This window comes from Toxorhynchites rutilus, chromosome 3 (assembly GCF_029784135.1).
Source record: "Toxorhynchites rutilus septentrionalis strain SRP chromosome 3, ASM2978413v1, whole genome shotgun sequence".
NCBI classification, from domain to species: domain Eukaryota; kingdom Metazoa; phylum Arthropoda; class Insecta; order Diptera; family Culicidae; genus Toxorhynchites; species Toxorhynchites rutilus.
In genome coordinates, this window is record NC_073746.1 from 50,897,615 (window position 1) to 50,922,711 (window position 25,097).

At 37.9% G+C, this 25,097-nt stretch overlaps 1 protein-coding gene across 2 annotated transcripts in view; it reads left to right on the plus strand.

Moving 5' to 3' along the window:
* The window catches only part of LOC129775208 (uncharacterized), a 300,127-nt gene that overhangs the window by 234,656 nt on the left and 40,374 nt on the right, over positions 1 to 25,097 (plus strand). For both annotated transcript variants that reach the window (XM_055779603.1, XM_055779604.1), the window contains one exon: positions 7,790 to 7,995. In XM_055779603.1, coding sequence (XP_055635578.1) covers positions 7,790 to 7,995 — 206 coding nt within the window. The remainder of the gene's footprint in view (positions 1 to 7,789; positions 7,996 to 25,097) is intronic.

A 25,097-nucleotide genomic window follows, 5' to 3' on the forward strand; every position in this document is an offset into this window, starting at 1 on the left:
AACATACCAATCCGTTCAACCGGCAAAAGGGTATTGACGTAACTCTTTAAAAAAAAAAAAAAAAAAGCCCCACATCACATTTTCAGTCACATTTTGTAACACATCCAAAAACAACGTCCTATTTTTTTTATTTAATCACTTTGTAACTGTCAACCAATGTAAAAAAATAGCTCAGTGTTGGTCTTAAAGGCCCGACACAGGGTTCAACCTGTTAAATCAAAAACGCAGATTTTATTATGCCCTTGCCAGATCCACCTAGCGAAGGGAAAAAATGCTATGTGACAGCCTTTCACTTGAGCCTATGATAAATGAGAGAGTATATAGCTTTAAATATTTATGCTTGGGGTAGGATTTCACGCTCTATTGGGAGATATTATATAGAACTTGTCTAAAGGATTGGAAGATTATACAAAACTTGTTCAATCAATACAAACACTTCAGATTAGACGCTTAAAATAATTTTAAATTTAACGAAACAGTATTCCACTCTTCAACTACCGTCGATTGGGGTGAGATTGGGTCGAAACGGAAGAAGTTACTATTAGTGATATCTTGACAAATATGGCGAGTATTTTTGAAAGCTGTGAACCGTTTAGTAGGAGACACATTTTCACTACATTTCATTTCATTTTCACAGCATTGAAAACACAACAAAAAATGTGTGCGTGTGATGCAAAAATACACATGCGCTCTCCATTTGATAGCGTGAAAATTGACGCCTTGTATAATTTCTTCGAATTTGAAGTTGAGCAAAATCACATCGCGATTCGATATTGAATGCTTGTTGGTAGAACAAGACTGAGTAAACTAAATTCCAAGTGATCTGGTTTTACGCTTTGATCATTCCGATAAGCTGCCATCGGGCGGGGATTAAATTGGAATATTTCTTTTCTACAAAGTGTCCGGGGGCCTTCGTAGCCACATTGGTCGCGCGTTCGCTTAGTAAGCGATCGATCGTGAGTTCGAAACTCAGGGCCCTCATTGACCATCTTTGTGTTGTTACAGAATAACTACGTCCACGCAACAATCATCAGCGATGGAGATCGATCCACGGTCGAAATATGATCGATTCATCCATACAACTGCTCTGCTCTGCCAGGACACATCGGGCTGCTGTTCTATAAATAACTCAACAATGATCAATCAACTGTCTCCGCTGTCCGGTCTAACTGGATAATGGAAGAACAGATAGAAAACTCTTACGCCTAAATGGCTGCTACTGTGTAAATGTGTACCATATGGAATGGTATAGAAGGAAATACTCTAACGCCGAAAAATGGCAACTGTGTAATGTGCTAATTAATAGATATGATAAATATGTCACATGTACACGATTCAAATTCGGCTCTGTTACAGCTAAAATGCCAATGAGCCTAAAATAAATAAATGGGACAATTATTACAAAGTGTCCGTTCCCACGATGTTTTCAACTGTAATATTTTTTCAAAGAAGAGTAGCTAATTGGCTCAAAAAGTTCAAAAGATTTTTTTTTTAAAGTGATTTTTGGAAAAAGGGGAAAAAATATTTTTCGGACCACCCTAAAATGTAAATGGGCAACATTACAAAATAAAAAAATACGGGTCTAATATTTGGCGATAAGGAACAAAACTACCGCTTTTCACAAAAATCTGAGTCAATCAAAATCCACTATATGTGATCGTCCGGGAAAAAGGGGACTTAGGGTAAATTTTTCTTTTTTGATTTTTTTTCGCGTTTCGGTACCAGAAAACCCTTAAGAAGATTGAGACCCATCCGAGGTCCCTAAAAAAAAGTTGAAAGTTGAAAAAGTTGAAGGTCCCTGAAAAAAAGTTGAAAGTTCAGCCCGTAAGATGGTTTTTTTCACAAGGTTAATTCAAAAAGTTTATTAAAATAGTAACAAAACAATTTTTTTTCCTGCGCAGTTGTCCCGGCATTTAGTTTTACGAACATATTTCTTCCGAATTCTCTTCTCCGTCATGTTCTTTCTCATACGAAGCAAGATACGTTGCTTCATACTCATCGAATTTACTTTGAAAATTTTTCAACGACGCATACGAATCCATCACTTTGCACACCGATAACAATTATATAGAACAAAATTACGACTGAAAAGTATTTTTAATAGAATACAATGAACTAAATCATTTCTTTGCGTTGTCAAAATCAAAAACACGATTAACACGAAAACCGCAAAGTGATAGGAAATATTCCGCCCTCAAACAACCGAATAATACACCATGGAAATGTTGATACATTCACCCAAAGTACCGAGTACCGAGTCAAAGTTCTATTTGTGTCAATGCGCCCCTCATTCGTGCTAACTTTTAATCGATCACCAGATGATTATTTTCTGGATTATAACACTTACAAATATTGTAAACATCATGCTTGCACACCATTTGTATCAGATTGGCATAGCTAAACCATTAATTTAACGCATTTTGATGAACTCAATTCTGATCATGAGTTGTCCAATTCAATAATGTTATTTTGTCCACATGATTTCTATGGCAACCGCTTGGCGCGCTGCGGTTTGTTCATTGTGTCCTTCGCGCATAGCAGAAATAAAGTTTCTCTGTGTTGAGTGTTTTGAGGGTAATCCTTTTAAAATGCCCCTGAAAAGGCAATATTCTGAAGAAATCCTAAATTATGATGACAGTAAACTCAAGCAATGATATATGCAACATCTACTTTAAAATTCGAATGTTTCCATTCAAAGATTGTGATTTCTAAAACCGGACAAACCATGATCATTTTGTGGATAAACCATAAACCATCAGACACTTAGAAGACGCGACGCGAGACAATACATAACACTTATTGTTCTTACTTAATTAGGCGAACCATGATCAGAGGTGGTCAAACCATGATCATAATTCCTCTTTAAGGAAAATCGTTAAAAACATAAAAATTTGAATAATTTCAACACCTTATTGTAGTAACTAGAGACTTGGAGCTTTTCAACAACCCCAAACTCCCAAACTCGTATCGATTATGTGTTATTTTCATGAAGAAAAATCGATTTGTGTACCGCTAGAGTATAAAACACGCGGACCCCAAAAAAATATCTTATTTTCTTTCAAACCGTAAACCCGTGTGGTTGTACGGCATCGGCATTGTGGACGTAACAAAGGAGGACAAGTTAAGGGAAAGGCAAAGTCTCACTCGAACCGTGCAGGTCTCCAGTTCCCTGTTGGTCGCATTCACTGATTGCTCCGCAAGGGTAACTAGGCCGAACGGATTGGTGCCGGAGCACCAGTATACCTAACAGCGATTATAGAGTTTCGACCGTCGGAGTGCTCGAGTTGGCTTGCAAAGCTGCTCACGACAATCAGAAAACCCGCATCAAGAACAGAGCAGCTTCGGTTCGGCGCTCATCAAGGCAACAATTAGTTTCAGTGAGTGGCAAAGTGTTTCTCCGGCACGTCGCATTAAATGTAATTTACTGAACAACATGTCACAAGCTGGATGGGAAGAAATTTTCCAACTGTGAAAGCTGTGGCGAGTGGCAAACGCAATAGCTAAACAGAAAGGTTTAACCGAACAAGATGGGAATATCGAATGATAACAAAAACACAACACCAAAGGTTCTTTTCAGAACCATCAACATATTCATAAAGAGTAAAGAGTAAACTAATCCATTTTTCAGGTAGATAGGTAGGTATTCACGTAGGAGAAGAAAATAAAACAATATATTTAAAATATATATTTAACAAAAGCTGTCCCCTTTGTATAGTCCTACGTCACTCCGGTTATGTCCCCGACATTACCCACCCGTCTTTTTGCCACCAATTTTTTTCTCATGGAATTGCTGATTATTAATTTATATTAAAAAAAACTTTTATCAGCATTTCAATGAATATGAATCAACCGAAAAAAAACGGTTCGAAACCCGTATATTTATTATTTTTCGGAAAATGTTAGTCATTTTCCAGTAAGAATATTATATGGTACCTAGAATGTCTATTTTTAGGTAGAACATTATTTTAAATCTTATAGTTTCTAGTTTTAGAATGTCTCATGCTCATATTTTTATAATGCTATGGTGTAGCAAATGAGAAGAAATAAAATATCGTCTTATTCTTATTTTTAAAGCTTTTGAAGATTAAAGTTCTTATAGGACTTTTTTATTATAGAAATATTTTTGATAGACGGAAAAACTAAACTTTAGTCTTTGGTCGATGTAAAAAATTTCCATAATTTTTTTTCGTCAAAGCTACAAATGAGCTTTGTACAGAATTTATCAGAGTTTTGAAACAGCCTTTCGATTTGTGGGGCGATCATTACTAGTTGAATTACTCATGCACCCATGGCCGAGTGGTTAGCGTCTCACATTATCATGCCGGGTGTTCGGGTTCGATTCCCGTTCTGGCCGGGGGATTTTTCGTCTGAGAAATTTCCTTCGACTTGCACTGTGGTCACGCGTATTCTAGAGCTTGCCCCTTGGAATACATTCAAGGCGTATTATTTATTTGGCTCAAGAAATCTCAACTAAGTATTAATAAATGGCGCTAGTTAATGCATCCGTTGAGACGGCAAAAGTTCTACAAGGAACGTTAACGCCATTCAAGAAGAAGATGAATCACTCATCACCAAAGACGAAAGAGTAGTTTTTCATTTAATAAAACGTATTTCAAAAAAACCCTACAGGAACGTTGTAGGAATCAAATGAAAACTGATTGATAAGATTAATTGATAAGATGCTACCGGCTTAGTTTGCAAAAATATACTACTCTAAGGTTCTGGAGAAATAGGAAGAGACAAATTTGTTTTTTCTTCTTGTTATTTTGTCTACTACACCTACATACAGCAAGATAAAAAATAAGCGTAAACTATTCTAAAACTAGCTACCTCAACCTTTAGAATGGTGAACATCATATGTTCACGTTGATTTTTCACGAAGTTACAGTGTTCGAAAAATCTCGATGTTGTAAAGTGACTCTCTAATTTTTTTTCGAGTGTATGAATAGTGCCTAGCTTTTCAATATTTTTTATCGAAAATTCATATTTTTTAACGGAAAATATTCATATTCCATAAACACTTTTTATATTTTTTATCATTGAGATATATTTTTTAAACTATTGTTTTACGTTTTGCCTTTAAACTCGCATGCGTCTCCATTGGTTTAACACGTTTGTCCTCCAAAGCTATGCGAATGTGTTTCTTGCGGGGCCCAACTTGCGGATAAATTATGAAATGAAGGTCAAACTTTGTTTATATACAAATTTTACATGATCTAGCCAAATTTTTTTCAAGACGAACCTAGCAACAATAGCACATGCCAGGCGTCATATAACGTGGGTTTCGTATGAAACAGTAATAGAAACCATGTGAAATATTAATTATTAAAAAGAATAGAGTAAACATTATATTTTATATGGTTTTGATATCGAAAAAAATATTCAATTAAAACGGGGAAGGTGCCAACCATATCTTGGTGACGGGGTGACGATTTTATTAATATGAATATACAGTGGTTTGAAGAGAAAAGAATACACTTTCGAAATTTTGAAAGGTTGAGATTGCTTTTCGTCCGGCATCTCAAAAATAATGAAAAAAAAACAAACATTTTTGAAGTTTTCATTTGAAAATACAGTAGCATCCATTTATTATGACTCCGCTTATATCGACCTACCGCATGTTATTACGTAGTTATACAACGTAGTTAAATAAAATTATTTGTAAAAAGGTCGGATATAATGACTTTATTACATGTCTAGGTTCATATTTACAGAAAAACGGGTTTTTCGCAAAATGCTTTGTATGACGTCCCCTTATGATGATCTCCCTTCGATGTCATTATAAATGGATTCCACTGTAAATAACATTTCACAATTTTTTTTCTGTAAGGTCTGATGAAATACCTTTGATTTGCGCTTAGAAAACGGTTCAGTAGCTACGATTTTCCAAAAAATGGACATTTGGAAAAACATTTTTTTAGACCCTCCTTATTCTTAATTTTTGTACCTTATGGGTGAAAAAGAAAATACGCGTTTGAATTTCTTTGAAAAGTAATTAATGTGCAATTTTTGAGAAAGTCTGAGCATTTTTTCCAGTGGTTCCTTTTTCCATGAAATTGCTTTTAATCATAATGAATTTGAGACAAAAGCCTCTTGAAATCTAAAAGAAAAAATCAAGTTTTGAAACCTAATCCCATGAATTCTATGACTAGTGCTTATTATTGACAGCTTTTTACTTCTAAAATGATGATATTGAAGGGGTGATGTTTATAATCTGAATTAAATGTTTATAATTCATATATGTACTATTGAAATTCTTTCACTAGTTCTTTAGAATGCAAAGTATCTTTTGTGGACAGTGCGTAAGTAATACAGCACACTTACGCACTTTACATAAAGGAGTTTTTGGATAAAATTCAAGGTACAGGATTTATCTGATTAATTTTTTATAAATACTAATATCTTCTTATAATAAAACAAGTGTAATTAAGAACTTCCCGTGAACTTACTCACCGCAAAGCAACATCATATAACGCAAATACAACACTATTCCTACAACCATTCCCACAACCATAAACCCTTTCATCGTACCGGGATGGGCTCGTTGGATAAAAGAGCATCCTGCGAGCACAGAAGCAACAATTGGAAGTGTGCCTTACAGCCTCGACGGCAGTCGACAGCGTTGCTGGCCAACCGTGTACTACGGTGTCTCCTGATGAGTTTGTCGCTGCGGTGTGCCGTTCCCCCCTTTTTCTTATCCTGTCATTTTATCCCGATGGAAACACCCTTTGCTTCGGGTTTTTCTTTTCTTCTCTGTGTTAAAGGCTTCCTTATGAAAGCCACAGTTTGACTTTTTGAATGAGTAAACAGACAGTTGCACACATATTTTTATGCTGCGTATGACTGCGAGACGACATCTCATTTGCATAACTACCGCTTCTTCTGAATAGTCTCGACAGACAAAAGAAGGAACCACACCACGTTCCATACAATATGCGTTTGTGGTTCCTTTTTTATTAATATAAAACATGGATGAGTATTATCAAGCTACGCTAAAACTTCGGAGGTTGTATTGACATTAATGAACAAATTGACAATCTGAAGTGAAACAGTGTACTTTCAATAGGTTTCAATCATAATTTTCTCGATCTTCAAATTTTGATCGAGACACCTGTTCAACAGAAACCACAATCCCTCAACCAAGAACATCTTTGCTTAACAAAATCCCACTGGGCGTGAATTTCCGTAAAACTGAACGCGGTAATTTCATCAACTTTCCCCGGGCGACCTCTATCAGGACATCATTCATCAATATCGCTGAAACAAGATATAATTTTTATCTTTTGTGCTGTGTTTGTTCGAATGGCTACCAGCTGTCACTGGGGGAAAAGCTGTCAAAACTTGCAGACGTCCGCCACTTCCAGGGGGGAAGAATGTCCCAAATATCTGCAAACTTTTCAATTTTTTGGAAGGGTACTTCAGCCATTGATTAATCATGCGGTTTTTGGTTTGCCTGTGCTGTCCTTCGTTTACTTTCGAGACGATGGTTAAAACGCTGATTACATTAGGACACCATCGCGCGGACTGAGCGATGTGATTTAATTAAAAATTTAATGAGTTTCTTCGTGCACTGGCGGCTTCGAAGATTAATCGGGGGAATCACCGACAGATTCTCAGCTGTTGTTAGCAAGTTGTCGTCAGATGGTAAAAATAAAATCGTCAGGTGTCACACAATCAGCTAATTGGGTATTCAAAGAAGTGTGGGGAAGCAATTTTCTCTTTGGTTAAATTTCACTTTCCTTCCACTTTCAATTTGCATTGATTTTTTTTCAATTCTTGTTTTTTTCAGTGACAGATGCACTAAGAGACGTTCAGGCCACAGTACCCCAAGCTGTCCGGCGGGGGGACAACGCAATGCTATACTGCCACTACGACATGGATGGCGAGAATCTTTACTCGGTCAAATGGTATAAAGGACGACGAGAGTTCTACCGATACACGCCGAAAGAGAACCCGGCGATGCAAATTTTCCCATTAACGGGTGTGCAAGTTAAGGTGAGTTAACAATGTAAGTTCAAAATGAACCCACATTTTAATTTTTCTCTGTAAACCACTTGATGATAAATGACACTGATATTGTCAGCGATGTCATAAATAAAAGTACATCAGCAAACAACATCTCCAGTGCTATGTGACGGCTCTGATTGTCCATATTATGAAAAAAACGATTTTAATACACCGGAATTTCCCTGTTTACGCACCAATAAAATATAGCTTCAAAAATTTCGCAGCCCATACGGCAACTCGAAATGCCCCGATGAATAATTTGTGCTTTATCAGGGTGTATGTTCTTATTTTTCGTTGTATACTTCCACTTTCTCCGTACAGCAAATCTCCTTCCACTAATTCTACATCAATGCATCAATCAGCAGGAAATCTTACGCGCGCAGTAAATCTTTGCGAAGTTTGCCCCGGTTTTCACCTTTAGCCGGGTCGCATTTTTTCCTCGTTGATACCCGGTATGACGCCCTATTTCACAAAATACACGACTCCAGTCCTCCCCCACCCACCAGCACACGGTTCCGGGAAGAAGACAAACGGCACGCCGAAATCCGACAAAACTGTACGATAAATTCCGCCCGCTATAAATCACCAATGTATGTGAAAAAATCGAGCTTTCTTCACACACACTCAGGCTCCGCTCAAAATGCCGAAACCAAAAACCGGGATATTTAACTCCCCTCTCCACCTTCCAACGTTCCGCCTCTCTTGTGGCTCAACGAGATTCTGCTCCCCAAAAACTTTCAATCTCACTCGCTTATTAATCTAATTTTTAACTCCCGAAGGGGGCCCGGAGGCCGGAGGGGGTAACCCGGTTCTGAAACGTCCCGCCACCCGTTGGGACGGGAGTAAGAAGGAACACCCGACTGGAGTGTCAGAAAAACCACAATGAATTTATGTTCCAGAGTTCTTGCCTCTCACCACAATTTGTACATGTTTGAATCACAATGTACACACGTCGGTCGGAAGGAAAAGTGAGTGGTACGGTTTCCCGCACTGACCGTGGCCAGACGTTGGCAGAGGGTAAATGAATTCATTTTTTCATGTTTCAACAGTTTGTTTTTTTACTTAGCATGTTATCATCTCTAGCCGATGGAAGGAGGAAGGTTTTTTAGTCCTTCTTTCTTTCGTGGTGTAGAGAACAACAGGGTAACAGTTGTTAGTTGTGATGGTAAAATTAGATTGCAAAAATTTGAATTTTGGATGACAATTGGGTATTTCTAATCGTGTAGTTATTCAATATTCTAACTAAACCAATGTGAAATTGATGCATTGGTTTAGCCACATCGTTTTATCCGTAGTTCTACGAAATAAACCCAAATAAACTCAAATTTAATTTACTATAAAGGGTGAGTCGATAATTGTTGCGACACTTTGGATTGATTGGTAAATCGGCTATAATTCAAAGAATTAGCAGCATACTACACCTACGCGGTTTTGAAGTAGTGGCATGGAGCCAATCAGGCCGAAACAACGGTTTTTCGATTGCGCTATCTCAAAAACGCAATCGAAACGGCAAAAGCCGTTTTTGGAGGTGCTCAGTTTGGTAAAGTTTGGGTTATTTAATATATCGATACAAAAAAACGGATCTCACTCGAAGTCATGTTAGTGAAAAAAAGTTGAGTACTTAAAATGAAACTAATTTCTTGGAATTCAAAGGACAAATAGCGAAAAAAATATTCCGATTTGGTTTTGATGAAATCTTGATCTTCTCTTCGAATACCACTCATCATATTTTGGACACTCCAACCTGAGCGGCCATTTTTTTCCACTATCTCTTCATCTCTGTCGCATCCCGAGCCACCTTTTTACTTTCTTTCAACTTCCCTTTGACAATTGCCCAATTTTTCTCAATTGGGCGTAATTGAGGGCAGTTGGATGGATTGATGTCATTTCCGAAGAAATCTACCCTGTTATCGCGATACCGCTGTAGTACTTCTTGGCTGTATTGCCAGCTGAGCAAATCAGGCCAAGACTTCACATGTCCATTGTAAGCTTACGGAAGAACACGTTTTTTCAGGCACTCCTCCTCAGGGCTCGCAAAGTCGTATTCAACTGAGGATAGTTTTCTGACGAATTTATGGACAAAAACGAATTTGAACTTGCTAGCACATCACCTCGATTAGTAGATTTATTGAAATTTTGTCCGAGATATATAATCTATCTTTACGTAAATTTCATCGTCCATGAAGGCAACATTCTTCGTACTTCGTAAGAACCTCATTATACAACTTACTGGCACGTCTTTTGGCAACTAGCAACCTGGGTTTGCTCTAATGGTTCCCAATACCTTTAAATGTCGCTTTCGCTCCCAAACTCCACTACGATGCTCGCTATGATTCTGCCGATTGATAGTCTGCTGCTCACAGAAATATTTAAGAACAGTCGTTTTAGCCAATTTTAACGACTCGAAGTGGGTGTTCAAAATTAAATTTCGGTCCGCGGTTTCCATCAAGTATAACTTCTTTAAAACAAAATGAATCGTGACCGTGACTTTTTAGCACTGAAAAAAAACCTTTCGACACAAACTAATGTCAAAACATTCGAGATTCGATCACTAGAAGTACAGTAGTAAAGTAAACAGTGCGTCCAGCTTTCTATGTCACCGTTGCCTTTGGTCAGGAATGGTTCACTTCGTTTATCACATATGAACTCCCAACAAAAAAATCGAAGATTCTGAAGCAGTAAAGATGCCGCTATCGCATGAACCTCGGACAAATCAAAATTCTATTTTTTGAAAAAATAGCGCCCATTTGAAGAGAAAAATGCTGTTTTATTGGTTCATGCGATAGCCAAATGCATACAGATTGTATTCATATAAACATAAATCGGTTCTGTAGAACTTGAGATATCGTGTACGCCAGATTGAAACAACTAGTTTCGAGAAAACGCGTTTGAAGTTAATTGTTATAGCCGTACTATTAGGTTAGGGAAAAAATAATACATTATTTTTGGGCGAAATTCAAAAGTATTCTCATATGCTTCGGATTATCCGGATCATAATGTCTCTATCATAAAGGTCTTGGTTCTTATTAGTGAAAAACCATAGCAATAGATTTTTACAATCTTCTCTTGATCCCAATTTCTCATCACTCTAGAAATTTTCCAATGCGAGAAAAAGGTAACAATTTTTTGGTGCCAGGTCCGAACTATATGGTGGATGCATTAAAACATCCCAATCAAGCTTTCGGAATTGTGTGGCCTTGCGTTGTCTTGATGGAACACAACACCACTTCTGTTGATCATTTCTGAACTTTTCTGGTCAATCGCCAGCTTCAAATGGTCCATTTGTTGATAGTAAAGATCATAATTTAGTGTATTGCACTGAAAAAAAAATTAAAAAACTACTAAAAAATTTTTGTTTTCGAAAATAAATTAAATTGCACGTATTTTACTGTTGCAGTATCGGCACCATAAGAATCAATCACAATTTCAGCGGCCTGGTTGCATTTTCGCATTTATAAAATAAAAAGTGTAAAATGTACCGAATTTTCTCTTTGTTGACCTCCATTGTTAACACCCTGTAGCTCACAACTGTATGGAATAAACAAAAAACAATAAAAGATTTTTTTAAATGTGAAATGCAGCCTTTACAACGAGCATAAACTTGAAATTGAATAATCGATATTACGCGAGATATTGAACACCAGAACGCCAGCACACGAGAAAATAATGGATAACTTTTTCCCCAACCTAATATATTGGAGACCGCATCGCTGAAATGGCTATAACTCGGTAAATAATGGGATTTTCGAAAAGTCCGTTCTAGGGTATATTCTTGAATGGCTAAACATCATAAATATGAAGAAAAAAATTTGTTTTTTTCAAATTTCTAGACTAGAATACTGCCTGAAACCCTTAGAGTACGGAGTCTATTTTATAACGTAAATGACGGAGTGGGGTAACTAAAGTACCCCACACAAAATTTGTTTTGTTTTGTTTTTAAGTTGGCATATTAATATTACAAATTCTGTCAGTAAATTAAAAAAGGATTATTCAATTAAATTTACAGTACTTATTTTTAATATATTGATATTATTTTGTTATTTTTATTATGTAAATTGAAATTCAATTAAATCATTTTTATTATTTTAATATAGTTATACAAGATTTAAAACAAAACTCGACTACCTAAAGGGAAAAAGAGAGAAAGAAATTGTTTACGAAGTTATTAAAGAAAAATTAATCTTGGGGAACCTTAGGTCCCCCACTCCGTACTCTAAGGGTTAAGGGAGAATGGCGCAAAGAGGTCAAAGTTTGAGTTTTTTTGAAAATCGAAAAGTCGTCCAAGGGGAAGGCAAAGGAAATCAGAGTCTTCAAAAAAAATTTTTTTTGATGCCATATATCTTAAAATTGCATGAAACGTCAAGATCTACTGTCATTTCGAAATATTTTTTTGTCAAAAACCGATACTCTGGGACTTTTTTTCGGAATTCAAAGCAAAACGTATGGTTTTTGGGTGCTAATAAGCATATTTATCTCGATTTTCATTCAGAAATTGGTGTGAATTATTGATTCATTCGATAAAATACCTAATGCGAAATATTAGCTCAATCCGACTTCATTTACCAATGTCGCAAAGGTTAAAATTTGAGTTTTTTTGAAAACCGAAAAATCACCGGAAATCGGGGTTCTCAAAAAAGTGTTTGATACCAAATGTCCTATAACTGCACGAAACGTCGGTATTTATTGTTATCTCGAAAAAAAATTGTCGAACAAATTTATGAAAAATGAATCGATTGAACGTAAAGCGGAAGGTGCGTGGAAAGACAATGTGTTGAGCGTGAAAAAAGCAACAGAATATTGAACCAGCGTGATAAATTGTGACCCTACCTTAAATGAAGTACACCCAAACTAGCGTTGGCAGAAAACATTTCATCTTTGGCAGAAATGATGCCATTTAGTGTGCTGGAGGGTCAAATGCGCAAATAATGCTATTTAATAATGCTAAATAATGCTAAGCTATTTTGAAAGCTTAAAAATGGTTTGTATGTATGCGTGCAGACATCTCTTTCTGTTTTCTTCTCTCATTTCATTTGGGATGGTGTCAAAAAAAAAGTTCATACGACGTCAATGGGGATCGAACCAAGGCCGGCTGGAATGCAAAGCTATTTAACACGACCACGTTATCCACATGGCTAATGATGCTTCAGCAGTTGTTCAGCAAATATGTGCCAATATTGCACCTGATTATAAATGAAGTTGAGAGGTGAAGAGTAAAAAAGAAGCGCATGAAGGAGAACAATATCTATCTCGGTCCGGGCCGTGTATGTGGTAATATGCGGAAAGCTTATTTGTCTTTTGTTTCACTCGCTCGTATTAATCTTATATTGCTGTACCATGTATATTATACAAATGCTTACCAGCATTTGTGAGTCATGACATTTTCAGTTATGTTATGTATCATTTAATGTCATAAATCGGGATGACAAAACATGAGTCAAAAATCAATTTTGGGTGTAAGTTCATTACTGAGTGATGATTTTTCAATGGGAATTAATGCAAAATATTGTGGTTTTGAAAAATCGTTTTTATTTATGCAGTAAAACCTGTTTTTGTGCGATTTTGTAAAAGAAATCGCATAATAGAACGAAGAGGCAACATGTCTCAACTTATAGAAGGAAAAAAAGATCATTGATCACGAATGGAATCATTATGATTTGAGGTATTTTCTTGAGGAAACTTTTTTTTATTTTATGAGGTCTCTACTCACCGCATAAAAAAAGGTTTTTTCAAATTGTTTAACGAAAATGATTTTTTAAGCTACTGATGAAGTTTAGTATGATTTTTTTTTGTGCGGTCCCTATTCCTCACATGAAAACAGGTTTGCCTGTACTTTGATAACATAGACATGCTGGAAGTCGGATAGTTAGAATAGATTGCTGCAATAGAACTACTGCTGAAAGAAAAACCAAAATGTTGAAAAAAGCAATCAATTTCATGATGCCCCAGAAAAGACAGCAACCTCTTTTAAAGACACTCAAATTAATGCATTTCCAGTTTCATGATTCCAGAAATATAAAGAACGTTTGAACTACAGATTCAACGTTAAATGTTGATCGTAGAACTTTTTCAGAAAATTCTTTTTGTTCAATATTTTGTAGTCTCTATCTTTTTTTATTCATAAAATTAATAAATTGCAGAGCATTTTTCTTTTGTTTGTTTTTTTTGCATTCTACATATGCTATGCTAAAAATGTTCTCTCCTAATTAATCTGTTTTTATTATTACTTCTTCATTATTATCATACCCATCACATTTCATTGACTATTCCTAAATCTTATTGGAAGATTGTTCCATGCGATAAACGCTTCCCCTGCGGCCGAAAACTTGAAGGATTCCAAGTGAATTGACCCTAAAAGTACAATTTGATCAAAGATTTTCCCACAGTACTATACGGAAATATGTTCATATAATTTTCACTAAGGATTAGTACTCGAACCAATTTCTATTGATTCTGGTTCCGAGTTGACTGTTCGACCATAACGTAGTGTAGTGATTTCTGACTTTCCCTCGAGTTGAATGACTCCCTGAACTGAATGAGATGTCCTTCGAGAGGAGGAATTGCTGAATAATGCAATGGAGATTCAAATCCCATATATATGATTCGACAAACATCGAGAGTACATTTGAACATAACTAGACACAGTCCTCACACCCAAGTAGTTTCAAGTTACAACATTGTTTGGAAACCATTTCGCTTTCATAGCACTTCATCCCTGACAGGAAAAACATGTTCGGATAAGCGGTATCAGGCAGCATCGTAGCAAAAATGGCCTGGGCAAAGGATATGAAACTTTTCCTCTGATAGCCATTATTTGTATGCTTAGTTCTTCTCCTCCACGAGGAGCATACACACCGACACTCAAGGCACATTCCAGGAGGCAGCACAGAGAGGGTGAATGAGCAAGTGTGTCGAAGCGGAGAAAATGCAGAAAAGCGATTCCATTATAAGCTTTTTCCCCGTACAACACCACCCCATTATATGGACTTGTAAAAATACTTTAAATTCCTTAACCAGATTGAGGTTTCGGTTTGGGAGCTGCTCGAATCCAGGCCGTTGTTGGAGCGTGACCCACAACCTTCATTCCTTCCTTGCTCTCCTGAGATAGGAACAAAAAAAAATAAGATGAGTTGAGATGAGATGATTGAGCTAGAAGCGAAGGCTCGTTCTGTCAAAGCCCGAGTTCAAAGCGAGAGCCAGAGGCATTAGAGTAAAGTTGATGTTATAATTGCTTTATGATACCCATTTTCATTGTCTTTTAATGCTTCCACCCGACATTGCTAAGCTCGTGTTTTGCCACAGGCCCCGGCCCCATGAAGGCGGAGTAATCGTTTCCCCTCGGGGGGTCGATTGTTGGATACAATAGACTTGTGATGTGATGATGTCCTCGGACAATGTATAGTATATGCATATTTTTTCTCGGTTTTTCGGTCCTCTTCAGGATGATGTTCCGATTTGGCGTAGTTTTTGTGAGCGTTTGGGAACACTGGAGATGAAAAGGAATTATACCGTAATTAACGGAGAAAGTATAAACTTTCGTTATGTTATTAAATGATCTAGTTTTTCTAGGAGCAGTTTTCTGATGTACTATTCCAATGAACATAGTGAACATTAATTCAAAGTTGTGAGTCATTTTTCTTCTACAATCCTTTTTGTATCAATCAAACAAAATACAAAACATATTTTTCATATACCAAAATAGAACCGCTTGAGACATTTATCGATTAATTTATAATTTATACGCATTTTTACTCATGGTGCCAATATTACATTCGCAAATCTCGTCATAGTTCCCCTGTGTGACCTGTCTCAAATAAACCAACCCATTCATCGAAAGTTATCTAATTAAGAGCGTGCCGCTGAAAATCCGCCAACAAACAGTAATTATTAAAACTAGTTGAAGTAACTTTGGTACACACTACCCACCCGTAGGGCAGCGTGCGAGCATTCTGAAGTCAGTGCCACCCACAATCCCGCCACAAGCTGAAGCTGGCAGGAGCAGGCCAAACACTCGAGAAACTTCTTCCGTAAAACCATCAGCACCACTCGGTGCGCGCTTTCCGAGAAAAGCACAACAAACGCTCCTCGGCGGCAGCGGCAGTTTGCCCTAATTCGACCGCGCTTGGTGGAATGGCTCCATCAAGCGCGCCGCCGAAAATACCAATGACCGGGAGGAAAATTGTTGTCGAAAATTGAAAACAGTTGATGATACATAGGACAAGCCACTCGGGAGCATTCGGAGCGGCGAAAATTCCATTTTATGCCAAGTAATGCCCAAAATTGAGAAACCTCGTCCTCTCGTCTCCCTTACCCATCGCAGGCCCTTGGTACCCGCGCTGACGATGATAGCGACGAGTCGGAAAATTTTACTCCCAGCAAGAAAGCTGTAACGAGAAAGTTTATGTAGCTGCTCAAAACAATTACGAGTCAATTAGGTGTTTTGTCGTGAAATCATGCTTCTGCTTATGACCATTGCTCTGGGCCAGGGGAATATTGCTTCTTGATTGTTATCAGATTTGTGCGGGTGATTTGAATGTTTGTTATCGCCATTTGTTGTTTTCGCTTCGAATGAAATATATTTTATTGTTTTTTTTTGTAGACCGCATACCTTTATAATCGTACTTTGAGTTTCCTCGGAGAACATCAATAATTTAAGCATACCATTCCTTCGACCAATTTTGAAATGTTTTGAGCATTTTTGACGTAGGACTACGTCTAACCGGAAGATATAGGGGGTGAAATGGAAATCTAGGCACTGAACAAGTAGGAAAAAATGCAAGATTTGGAACGCTTATAACTCGAGCATTTCTCAACAGATCGTAAAGGTTTTTGCATCAATTGATAGGAAATATATCTACGCATCTATCATAACGAATAACATTTCATTTTTCTTGAGATAAATAATTGAATAATTGTGAAATATCAAGCATTGTCAAAATGCACTATGTGCCCATTTTTGATTGGTCCATTTTGTGCTCCTCAAATCGTACCGACCAAAACGGGCAACCAGAGCAGCAGCGAAATAGAATGAAGCACCATTGGAAAGGAAAAAGAAAAAAATGAACGAAACATTGGTCGCTGTCTCACACATGCGTAATTCTCGAGCCAGCCAGTCAGCTTAAAAATCCCCGCTCCGCTGCCGTAACGATCATTCTCATTCAAACCGTACACCACATCGGTTCGCATCAAAACACTTCAACAAACCAACCCAAGCAGCCATGTCTGGACATGGCAAAGGAGGAAAAGTGAAGGGAAAGGCAAAATCCCGCTCGAACCGTGTTGATCTGGAGTTCCCCGCAAGGGTAGCTAGGCCGAGCGCGTTAGTACCAGTGCACCAGTCCACCTAGCCGACGTTATATAGTTTCGGCCGTCGAAGTGATCGAGTTGGCTGGTAAAGCTGCTCGCGACGATAAGAAAACCCGCATCCAGAACAGAACACATTCGGTTCGGTGGACATCAAGACAACAACAGGCAGTTGCAGCGAGTGGCAAACGCAATCGCAAAACGGCATCAGGTAGCAGAAGAAAAAAGTTTGTTCTTTGGTGGCAAATCCAGAAAAAGGCGGCATCAAGGGCGTTCGAAATGGTTTTTTTTTCAAAACCACGAGTACTAAGTTTTCTAAAATTCCATAAAACACGGCGCTTATCAGGGCCATTAAACCTTTCAAAAAAGAGTTTACGAAATACAGTTCAATGCTTTCTAAAATAATATCCAAAATAATAATAAAACACAAATTGATTTTTTCATAATTTGTTTGCCAGTATATGATGAGTATGTGAATTTGGCAGTTGTTCTGAGCTTATTTATGGTTGGGGACTTTCCCGATTATTCAATATTCATTAATTTTTAAATTGCCTCTAGATTGAAAGTACAGTAATTTACATTTAGCTCGACATTCAGCTAAATGGACGGACCTGTAATGCGACATATTTAGTTGGACATTTTTGTAAACATAAAGTTCGAGGTCCAAATTATGACCCCACATCGAAAGTCGACACTGTACCACTGTCATCGCAAATGTTCAATTACAGGTTAAAATCGCCTCCAATGCGTCACTGAGTGGTGTTTCGGCACGTCGCATTAAATGTAATTTACTGTACAACATGTCACAAGCTGGATGGGAAGAAATTTTCCAACTGTGAAAGCTGTGGCGAGTGGCAAACGCAATCGCTAAACAGGAAGGTTTAGTCGAACAAGATGGGGATATCGAGTGATAACAAAACAATAAACTCTTTAGATTAAAGATAATTTTGTGATCCTGAAAAGGACCCTTTTTAGCCTGCATGTGAATCCAACGAGCGAACAAATCGTAATGAATGTATTTTTTTGCCATCGCTGCCTTTTCTTCTTCTTCTTTTTGGCTTTAAGAGGGTTTAAACTTTTCAGTTCATTCGCCTCTATCGCTGCCTTTTAACGCTCTTTCGTTAGTCTCGTTGGACTCGCCCCTTTGGCTTAGTCTGCTGATTTGTCTCTATCCTGTGAGACAACCGCTAGAGTACAAAAGGCGCGGATCCGCTGAAAAATATATCATTCTCTTTCAAACCGTAAATCAGTGTGGTTGTGTGGCATCGTTTCACATCACATCGCATCAACGGATTGGTGACGGAGCACCAGTATACCTAATAGCGGTTATAGAATTTCGGCCGCCGGAGTGCTCGAGTTGGCTTGCAAAGCTGCTCACAACAATAAAAAAAAACCCGCAAAACCGAACAGAACAGAGCACATTCGGTTCGGTGGCAACAACTAGTTTCAGCGAGTGGCAAACGCAATCGCAAAATGGAAGCAGAAAAATGAATGACGTTACATCTGCATTGTATAGAAAAATAACTAAGGAGCAACATGATGAGCTATGTATTTCCTTATTCTTCTTTCTTTGTTTTTAAGAGGCTTTGAACTTTGCAGTTCATTCGCCTCTATGTATTTCCTGCTGCTCTGTTCTTATTTTAAAGGGCTTTAATCCGAAGGTCATTCGTCCATGTATTTACTGTTGGTTTTTCAGAACGCTTATAGCTCGTTTATTTCTCGACAGATCGTAGAGTTCGTCTCCAAAACCTCAGTTCTTTTTCATTTTTATTTACTTTGTTTGCGGAAACTACAAATCTTACAATTCATTCGTCTCCGAAACACGGAAACAGTTTAAGGTACGGTAATGTGCTCAATAGTGAAATATATGATAGTGAATGAGCTGATGACCACCTATGCATTCCCTATCACAGCCATCATTTTGATTGTACGATATGTGCATACGTCGAAAGATGCCCGGCGTTGAACATTTAATAAGTACAAAGCCTTCGGAAAAAAATCAAGAATTAAGTATAAGACAGCGAGAAAAAATTGAGAAAGTTTGTAAAAAAAACGCAAAAACACAACACCAAAGGTTCTTTTCAGAACCCGCAACATGTTCATGAAGAGTAAACAGTAAACTAATCCATTTTTCAGGTAGATAGGTAGGTATTCACGTAGCAGAAGAAAATAAAACAATATATTTAAAATATATATGTAGCAAAAGCTGTCCCCTTTGTATAGTCCTACGTCACTCCGGTTATGTCCCCGACATTACCCACCCGTCTTTTTTCTTTCCAATATAATTAGCAACTATTTTATTCCGGAAACCATGGAAGAACAAGGAGGAGTAAATGAATACGCGTCCGCTTAACAATATTCTAAATGGCTGCTTACATGAATAAAATAGAATTACATTCAAAATTTTTACAAAAATTGCAAAGAGAGAGAGAGGGCCACGAGTGAATAGATGGCTCTCTGTCTCCTCGAAACGGTGTCACAACAACGCAACCATTATTAAAATTTCATACTTCTGTTCGCCTGTATTTTTTACCTACGGCAAACAGATTTTGATGTCTCTCATATTAATTATCGACTAGTTCAAGCTAATTCAGCAGCCAAGCACAATCGAATTACACTACTAAGAACCAGGTGCATCTGTGGAGAAGAGAAAACATTGCAATTTAGGCTCCGCCCGATGGCAACTTGCTCTCATGGTCTAAGCGTAAAACCCGATTTTTAAATATTAACCAGTTTTGCAAGCGAAAGTTCAACATCTCTTTGGAGGTTCGATAGTGTGTATGTCAACTGGTACCGTTACCGTCTTAGCCATAGCATCACAGAGATAAATAAGGCTTACGATGCTTGCTCGTTATTCTCATGCTCAAATAACTCAAACATCTTTAGTTAATTCTACAAAAATCACGGCTGATTCCACACCACTAAAACTTTCTATTATGTGTACCGGTAAGTTTCTTCGGTTTTACAACAGATGGCGTAAATTGATCATTATTCCAGTGAATCATATTTCCAGACATTCGATCCAAAGCTACTGTCATTGCGCGTCTTTTTCAGTATATGTCAAAAAGTTGAAGCGTATACAACATATTTTTTGCCACTTCGAATATGTCGATTTTCGTACCAACGAGAGTGTTTTTGAGGGGAGTGTTACTTCATTACTTCAATATGAAGAAAAAAGCTGCGGAAAGTTATCACATTTTGGTGGAAGTTTATGGTGACCATGCTCCAACTGAGCGAACGTGTCAGACGTGGTTTGCACGGTTTAAAAGTGGTAATTTTGACTTGGACGACGAATAACGTTTCGTACCGCCAAAAAAGTTTGAAGGTGAAGAATTGGAGGCTTTACTCGATCAAGATCCGTCAGAAACGCAACGAGAACTATTCTATATTCGATCGTTTAAAAGCAATGGGAATTATCCGAAAGATAGGACATTGGGTGCCGTATGAATTGAAGCCACGAGACGTCGATCGCTCTTTTTTCACGTGCGAACAACTACTCCAACGGCATAAAAGAAAGGGTTTTTGACGTAAAACTACGTCTTTCAGGAAGGGTGCCAAATCAGAAAACAGGTCACGTTTTTATGAAATAAAGTTAACGTTAATAGCTATTTTCACTGTGAACGAATTCTCATGATTCGCATACCAATCGAATTCTCTAAGATTTGTTTGATATGCTATACATTACAATTCGTTAATTTCTAAAGGGTTTTCATGATTCATGAAAACTGGAGAAACTTTCTTTTTTCCCATACATTTGATCTGCCGATTTGTGTGCTAACCCTACCCGTATTTCGAATGCTTATAACTCGAACATTTCTAAACAGATAGGAAAGATGTTTGCATCAATTGAAAGGAAATATTTCTACGCGTCTATCACAATTTATAAAATATTATTTTTCATGAGATGAACAACTGAATAACTGTAAAATGTCAAGCGTTATCCAAACGCCCTTACTGCCATATTTTGATTGGCCCGACTTACGGTTTCCCCAACACAGACTTCAAAATCGATGTACCTGTTGAAATCCTCTCTGCAAATATACATGCAAGTCAGGGGTATTTTTGTTCCCACCGAGCTGTGTTTCCCTAACACGGATTTCAAAATCAATGTGCCTGGGGGAATCCGCTTTGCAAATACATGCAAGTCGGGGGTACTTTTTGGTGTTGAGTAGTTTTGTACTCGCTTGTCGTTGTGCAGACTGGAATATGTTTCTCTAAAACGTACTTTTAAACTGAGAAGCCTGGAACAATCGTCATTTCAGATACTAGAGGTGAATAAATTTCGTGGTTCGAGAACTACGTAAACATGAGATGTGCAATAATTTCAGAGGGAAATAGACGGCAAAAGTTCCACAGGGAACGTTCACGCCATTCAAGAAGAAGGCATCATATCAAACGTAAAAGGACGTTCATCAATTTATTTGTAACGAAGAACATAATCTATTACAAAAATTTCGGTGCATTCTAAAATAATATTCGAAGTGCTAAACAAGTGGATTGCATAATATAATTGAGTAGTTCTACGTCGAAAATATGCGGTCGTGTCCTAGATACAACCCCTTACAATTTTTTTTGCATTGAATCTTTATTGGCGATGAAGAGTGGGTCCATTACGACAATCCTAAACGTCGGGCAGCGTATGGATACCCAGACCATGCATCAACATCGACGGACGCGTGAAATATTCACGGTCAAAAGGTTATGCTGTCTATTCGGTGAGACCAGCTGGATGTGGTGTACTATGAGCAGCTAAAACCGAATGAAACCATTACGAGGGACCTCTACCGACGACATTTGATGCAATTGAGTCGTGCATGAATGAAGGAAAAACGGTCACAATACGAGCAAAGACACGAAAAAGTTATTTTGCAGCACGGCAGCTCGGCCACATGTCGCGAAACCGGTCAAAACATACTTGGAAACGCTGAAATGGGAGGTTTCATCCCACCCGCCGTATTCTCAAGACATTGCTCCGTCCGATTACTACCTTTTCCGATCGATGCAGCATGGCCTGGTGGACCAGCACTTATCCAATTTTGATGAAGTCAAAAATTGGATCGATTCATGGTTAGCCGACAAACCGGCCTATTATTTCCGCAAAGGGATCCGAGAATTGCCATAAAGATGGGAAGAAGTTGTGACTAGCGATGGGCATAACTTTGAATATTAAATTTGTAACCATGTTTGCAGAATAAAGTACCGTTCTGAATCATATTTCGGACATTCTTTATAAATAACTTGAAATGCTTGATGCCCTAATGATATAACTAAAGAGTTACTCTAAAGAATCAATTATGATATCGATTTTATAGTTAAATCATCAGGGCATTAAGCATCTCAAGTTATTTATAAAGAGTGTCCGAAATATGAAGCTCTCCGAAATATGATTCAGAACGGTATTTATTCTTGAATAAAAAACGAAGAAACATACCGGTTCTCCAATTATATTCGACAAAGTTTTAGATCTTATTAGAATGTGGACTTTAGTCGAAAACGTTAACTTTTTGTCTTTTATAGTTTTTAGAATACATGGCCTTTTCGTGTGAAGACTACTAAAAGCATTATGTTTCACCCATAATTTTTGTATGTAAATTTTTGCGTTTGATATGATTTCAGCATAATAGATAAACATAACAAGTCAATCGCGAGAATTTTCACATAAAAATATAACAAGTATTTATTAGTGATTCTACAAAGAAACGATGAAAAAATTGTTGTTACAAAAACTGTTTTCCTGTAGCAGTGCCCTTCTTCCGATGACTTGTTTGGTAATTATAGGGACTACTCATATGTTTTTGAATAAAATGATCAATTTTCAAAATGTTTGTTTTCGATGATTTTAAAAAATATAAAAAAATATTTAAAAAATGTTATTGAAAAAAAAATATTTTGAAAACTAATATTTAGTTTTCCTGTTTTTTTTAGGATTTATTCAATTTCTGAAGAAAATATATATATATATATATATATATATATATATATATATATATATATATATATATATATATATATATATATATATATATATATATATGAATAGTCCATAAAAAGAAAAAATTGACCCTTTTCAAAAAGTAGCCCAAAGTTGCTTAAATGATCAGGGTGCTGCCAATGGCCATACGACTTGGCATGAAATTCGTCTATACCCTCAAAGTCCTACGTCAAATCTCCGTCCGTGTCTCCAGGCATTCTACTTTTTTCTATTAGTTCTTACACCCAAACTATCTTTGACAGAAAAGATATAATTTTTGACTGAAAAGATGCAGGCTCAAAAGCACAAATAAAAACTCCCTTTTTAAGAGTGTTGAAATTTTTGTATCTGTGAAGATCATTTGAGATCTCTCATTCTATCAGATTGAATGGCACCTCGGAATTGTACCAACAATAAAAATCCAAAAGGAGTTCGGCTCCTTTAAACCTATGTAACTGAGCCTGTAAAAATAAACGATTTAAATAAAAAAAAAAATAAAAATAAAAAAAAATAAAAATAAAAAAAATCAACTGGACCGGCCACACGTCGACAAGGCCGCATCTAATCTGTGGCTAACGCGTGGTGAACTCTCTTCAGTAGTAGAAGCCGACATGATAGCCATCCAGGACAGGATAATGCCGACGAGAAACTGCAGGCGGTACGTCTGGCATCAAGACGTTGATGACATTTGCCGGATGTGCCATCAACCAGGTGAAAACATAGAGCACATTATGGGAGGCTGTCCCGTTTTGGCCAACGCAGCCTACACCGAGCGCCACAACAACGTGGCCCGTATTGTTCATCGACAACTGGCGCTCCAATGTGCTCTACTGGAAGACAACGTACCAAACTACCGGTACCTGCCTGCACCTGTCCTGGAAAATGACCGTTTCAAGCTGTACTGGGATCGCACTGTTCTGACCGACCTCTCGATCCACCACAACCGCCCAGATATAATGGTTTACGACAAGAGCGACCGCAAAGTCACCATCATCGATGTCGCTATTCCACTGAACCAGAATCTGGAGGAGACCCACGGTCGCAAAATCTGCAAGTACCGACCATTGGCCGTGGAGCTCAAGGAACTGTGGGGGCTAAGGGAGGTCCCAAGAATTGTTCCAGTCGTTCTCTCTGGAACTGGAATTATCCCGAAGACACTTCTGGAAGCGCTAAAGGTGTTGAACATCGAGAAGGAATTGGCCGGCATCCAAAAGTCGGTCATCCTTAGCACCTGCGCGATTGTCCGACAATTCCTCGGTCAGGACTAAAACAGCGAGCATGCAGATACGTGCATTCCGCAGAGCCTAGTCCCCCTTTGGCATTCAGAAGCCCGGGGGCAGGTGAAAATTCTGGCTAGGTTCGCCTAGTTAAGAAGTGAGATAAATCTGCCAAAAAAAGTTTCAAGCTGTACTGGGATCGCACTGTTCTGACCGACCTCTCGATCCACCACAACCGGCCAGATATAATGGTTTACGACAAGAGCGACCGCAAAGTCACCATCATCGATGTCGCTATTCCACTGAACCAGAATCTGGAGGAGACCCACGGTCGCAAAATCTGCAAGTACCGACCATTGGCCGTGGAGCTCAAGGAACTGTGGGGGCTAAGGGAGGTCCCAAGAATTGTTCCAGTCGTTCTCTCTGGAACTGGAATTATCCCGAAGACACTTCTGGAAGCGCTAAAGGTGTTGAACATCGAGAAGGAATTGGCCGGCATCCAAAAGTCGGTCATCCTTAGCACCTGCGCGATTGTCCGACAATTCCTCGGTCAGGACTAAAACAGCACGAGCATGCAGATACGTGCATTCCGCAGAGCCTAG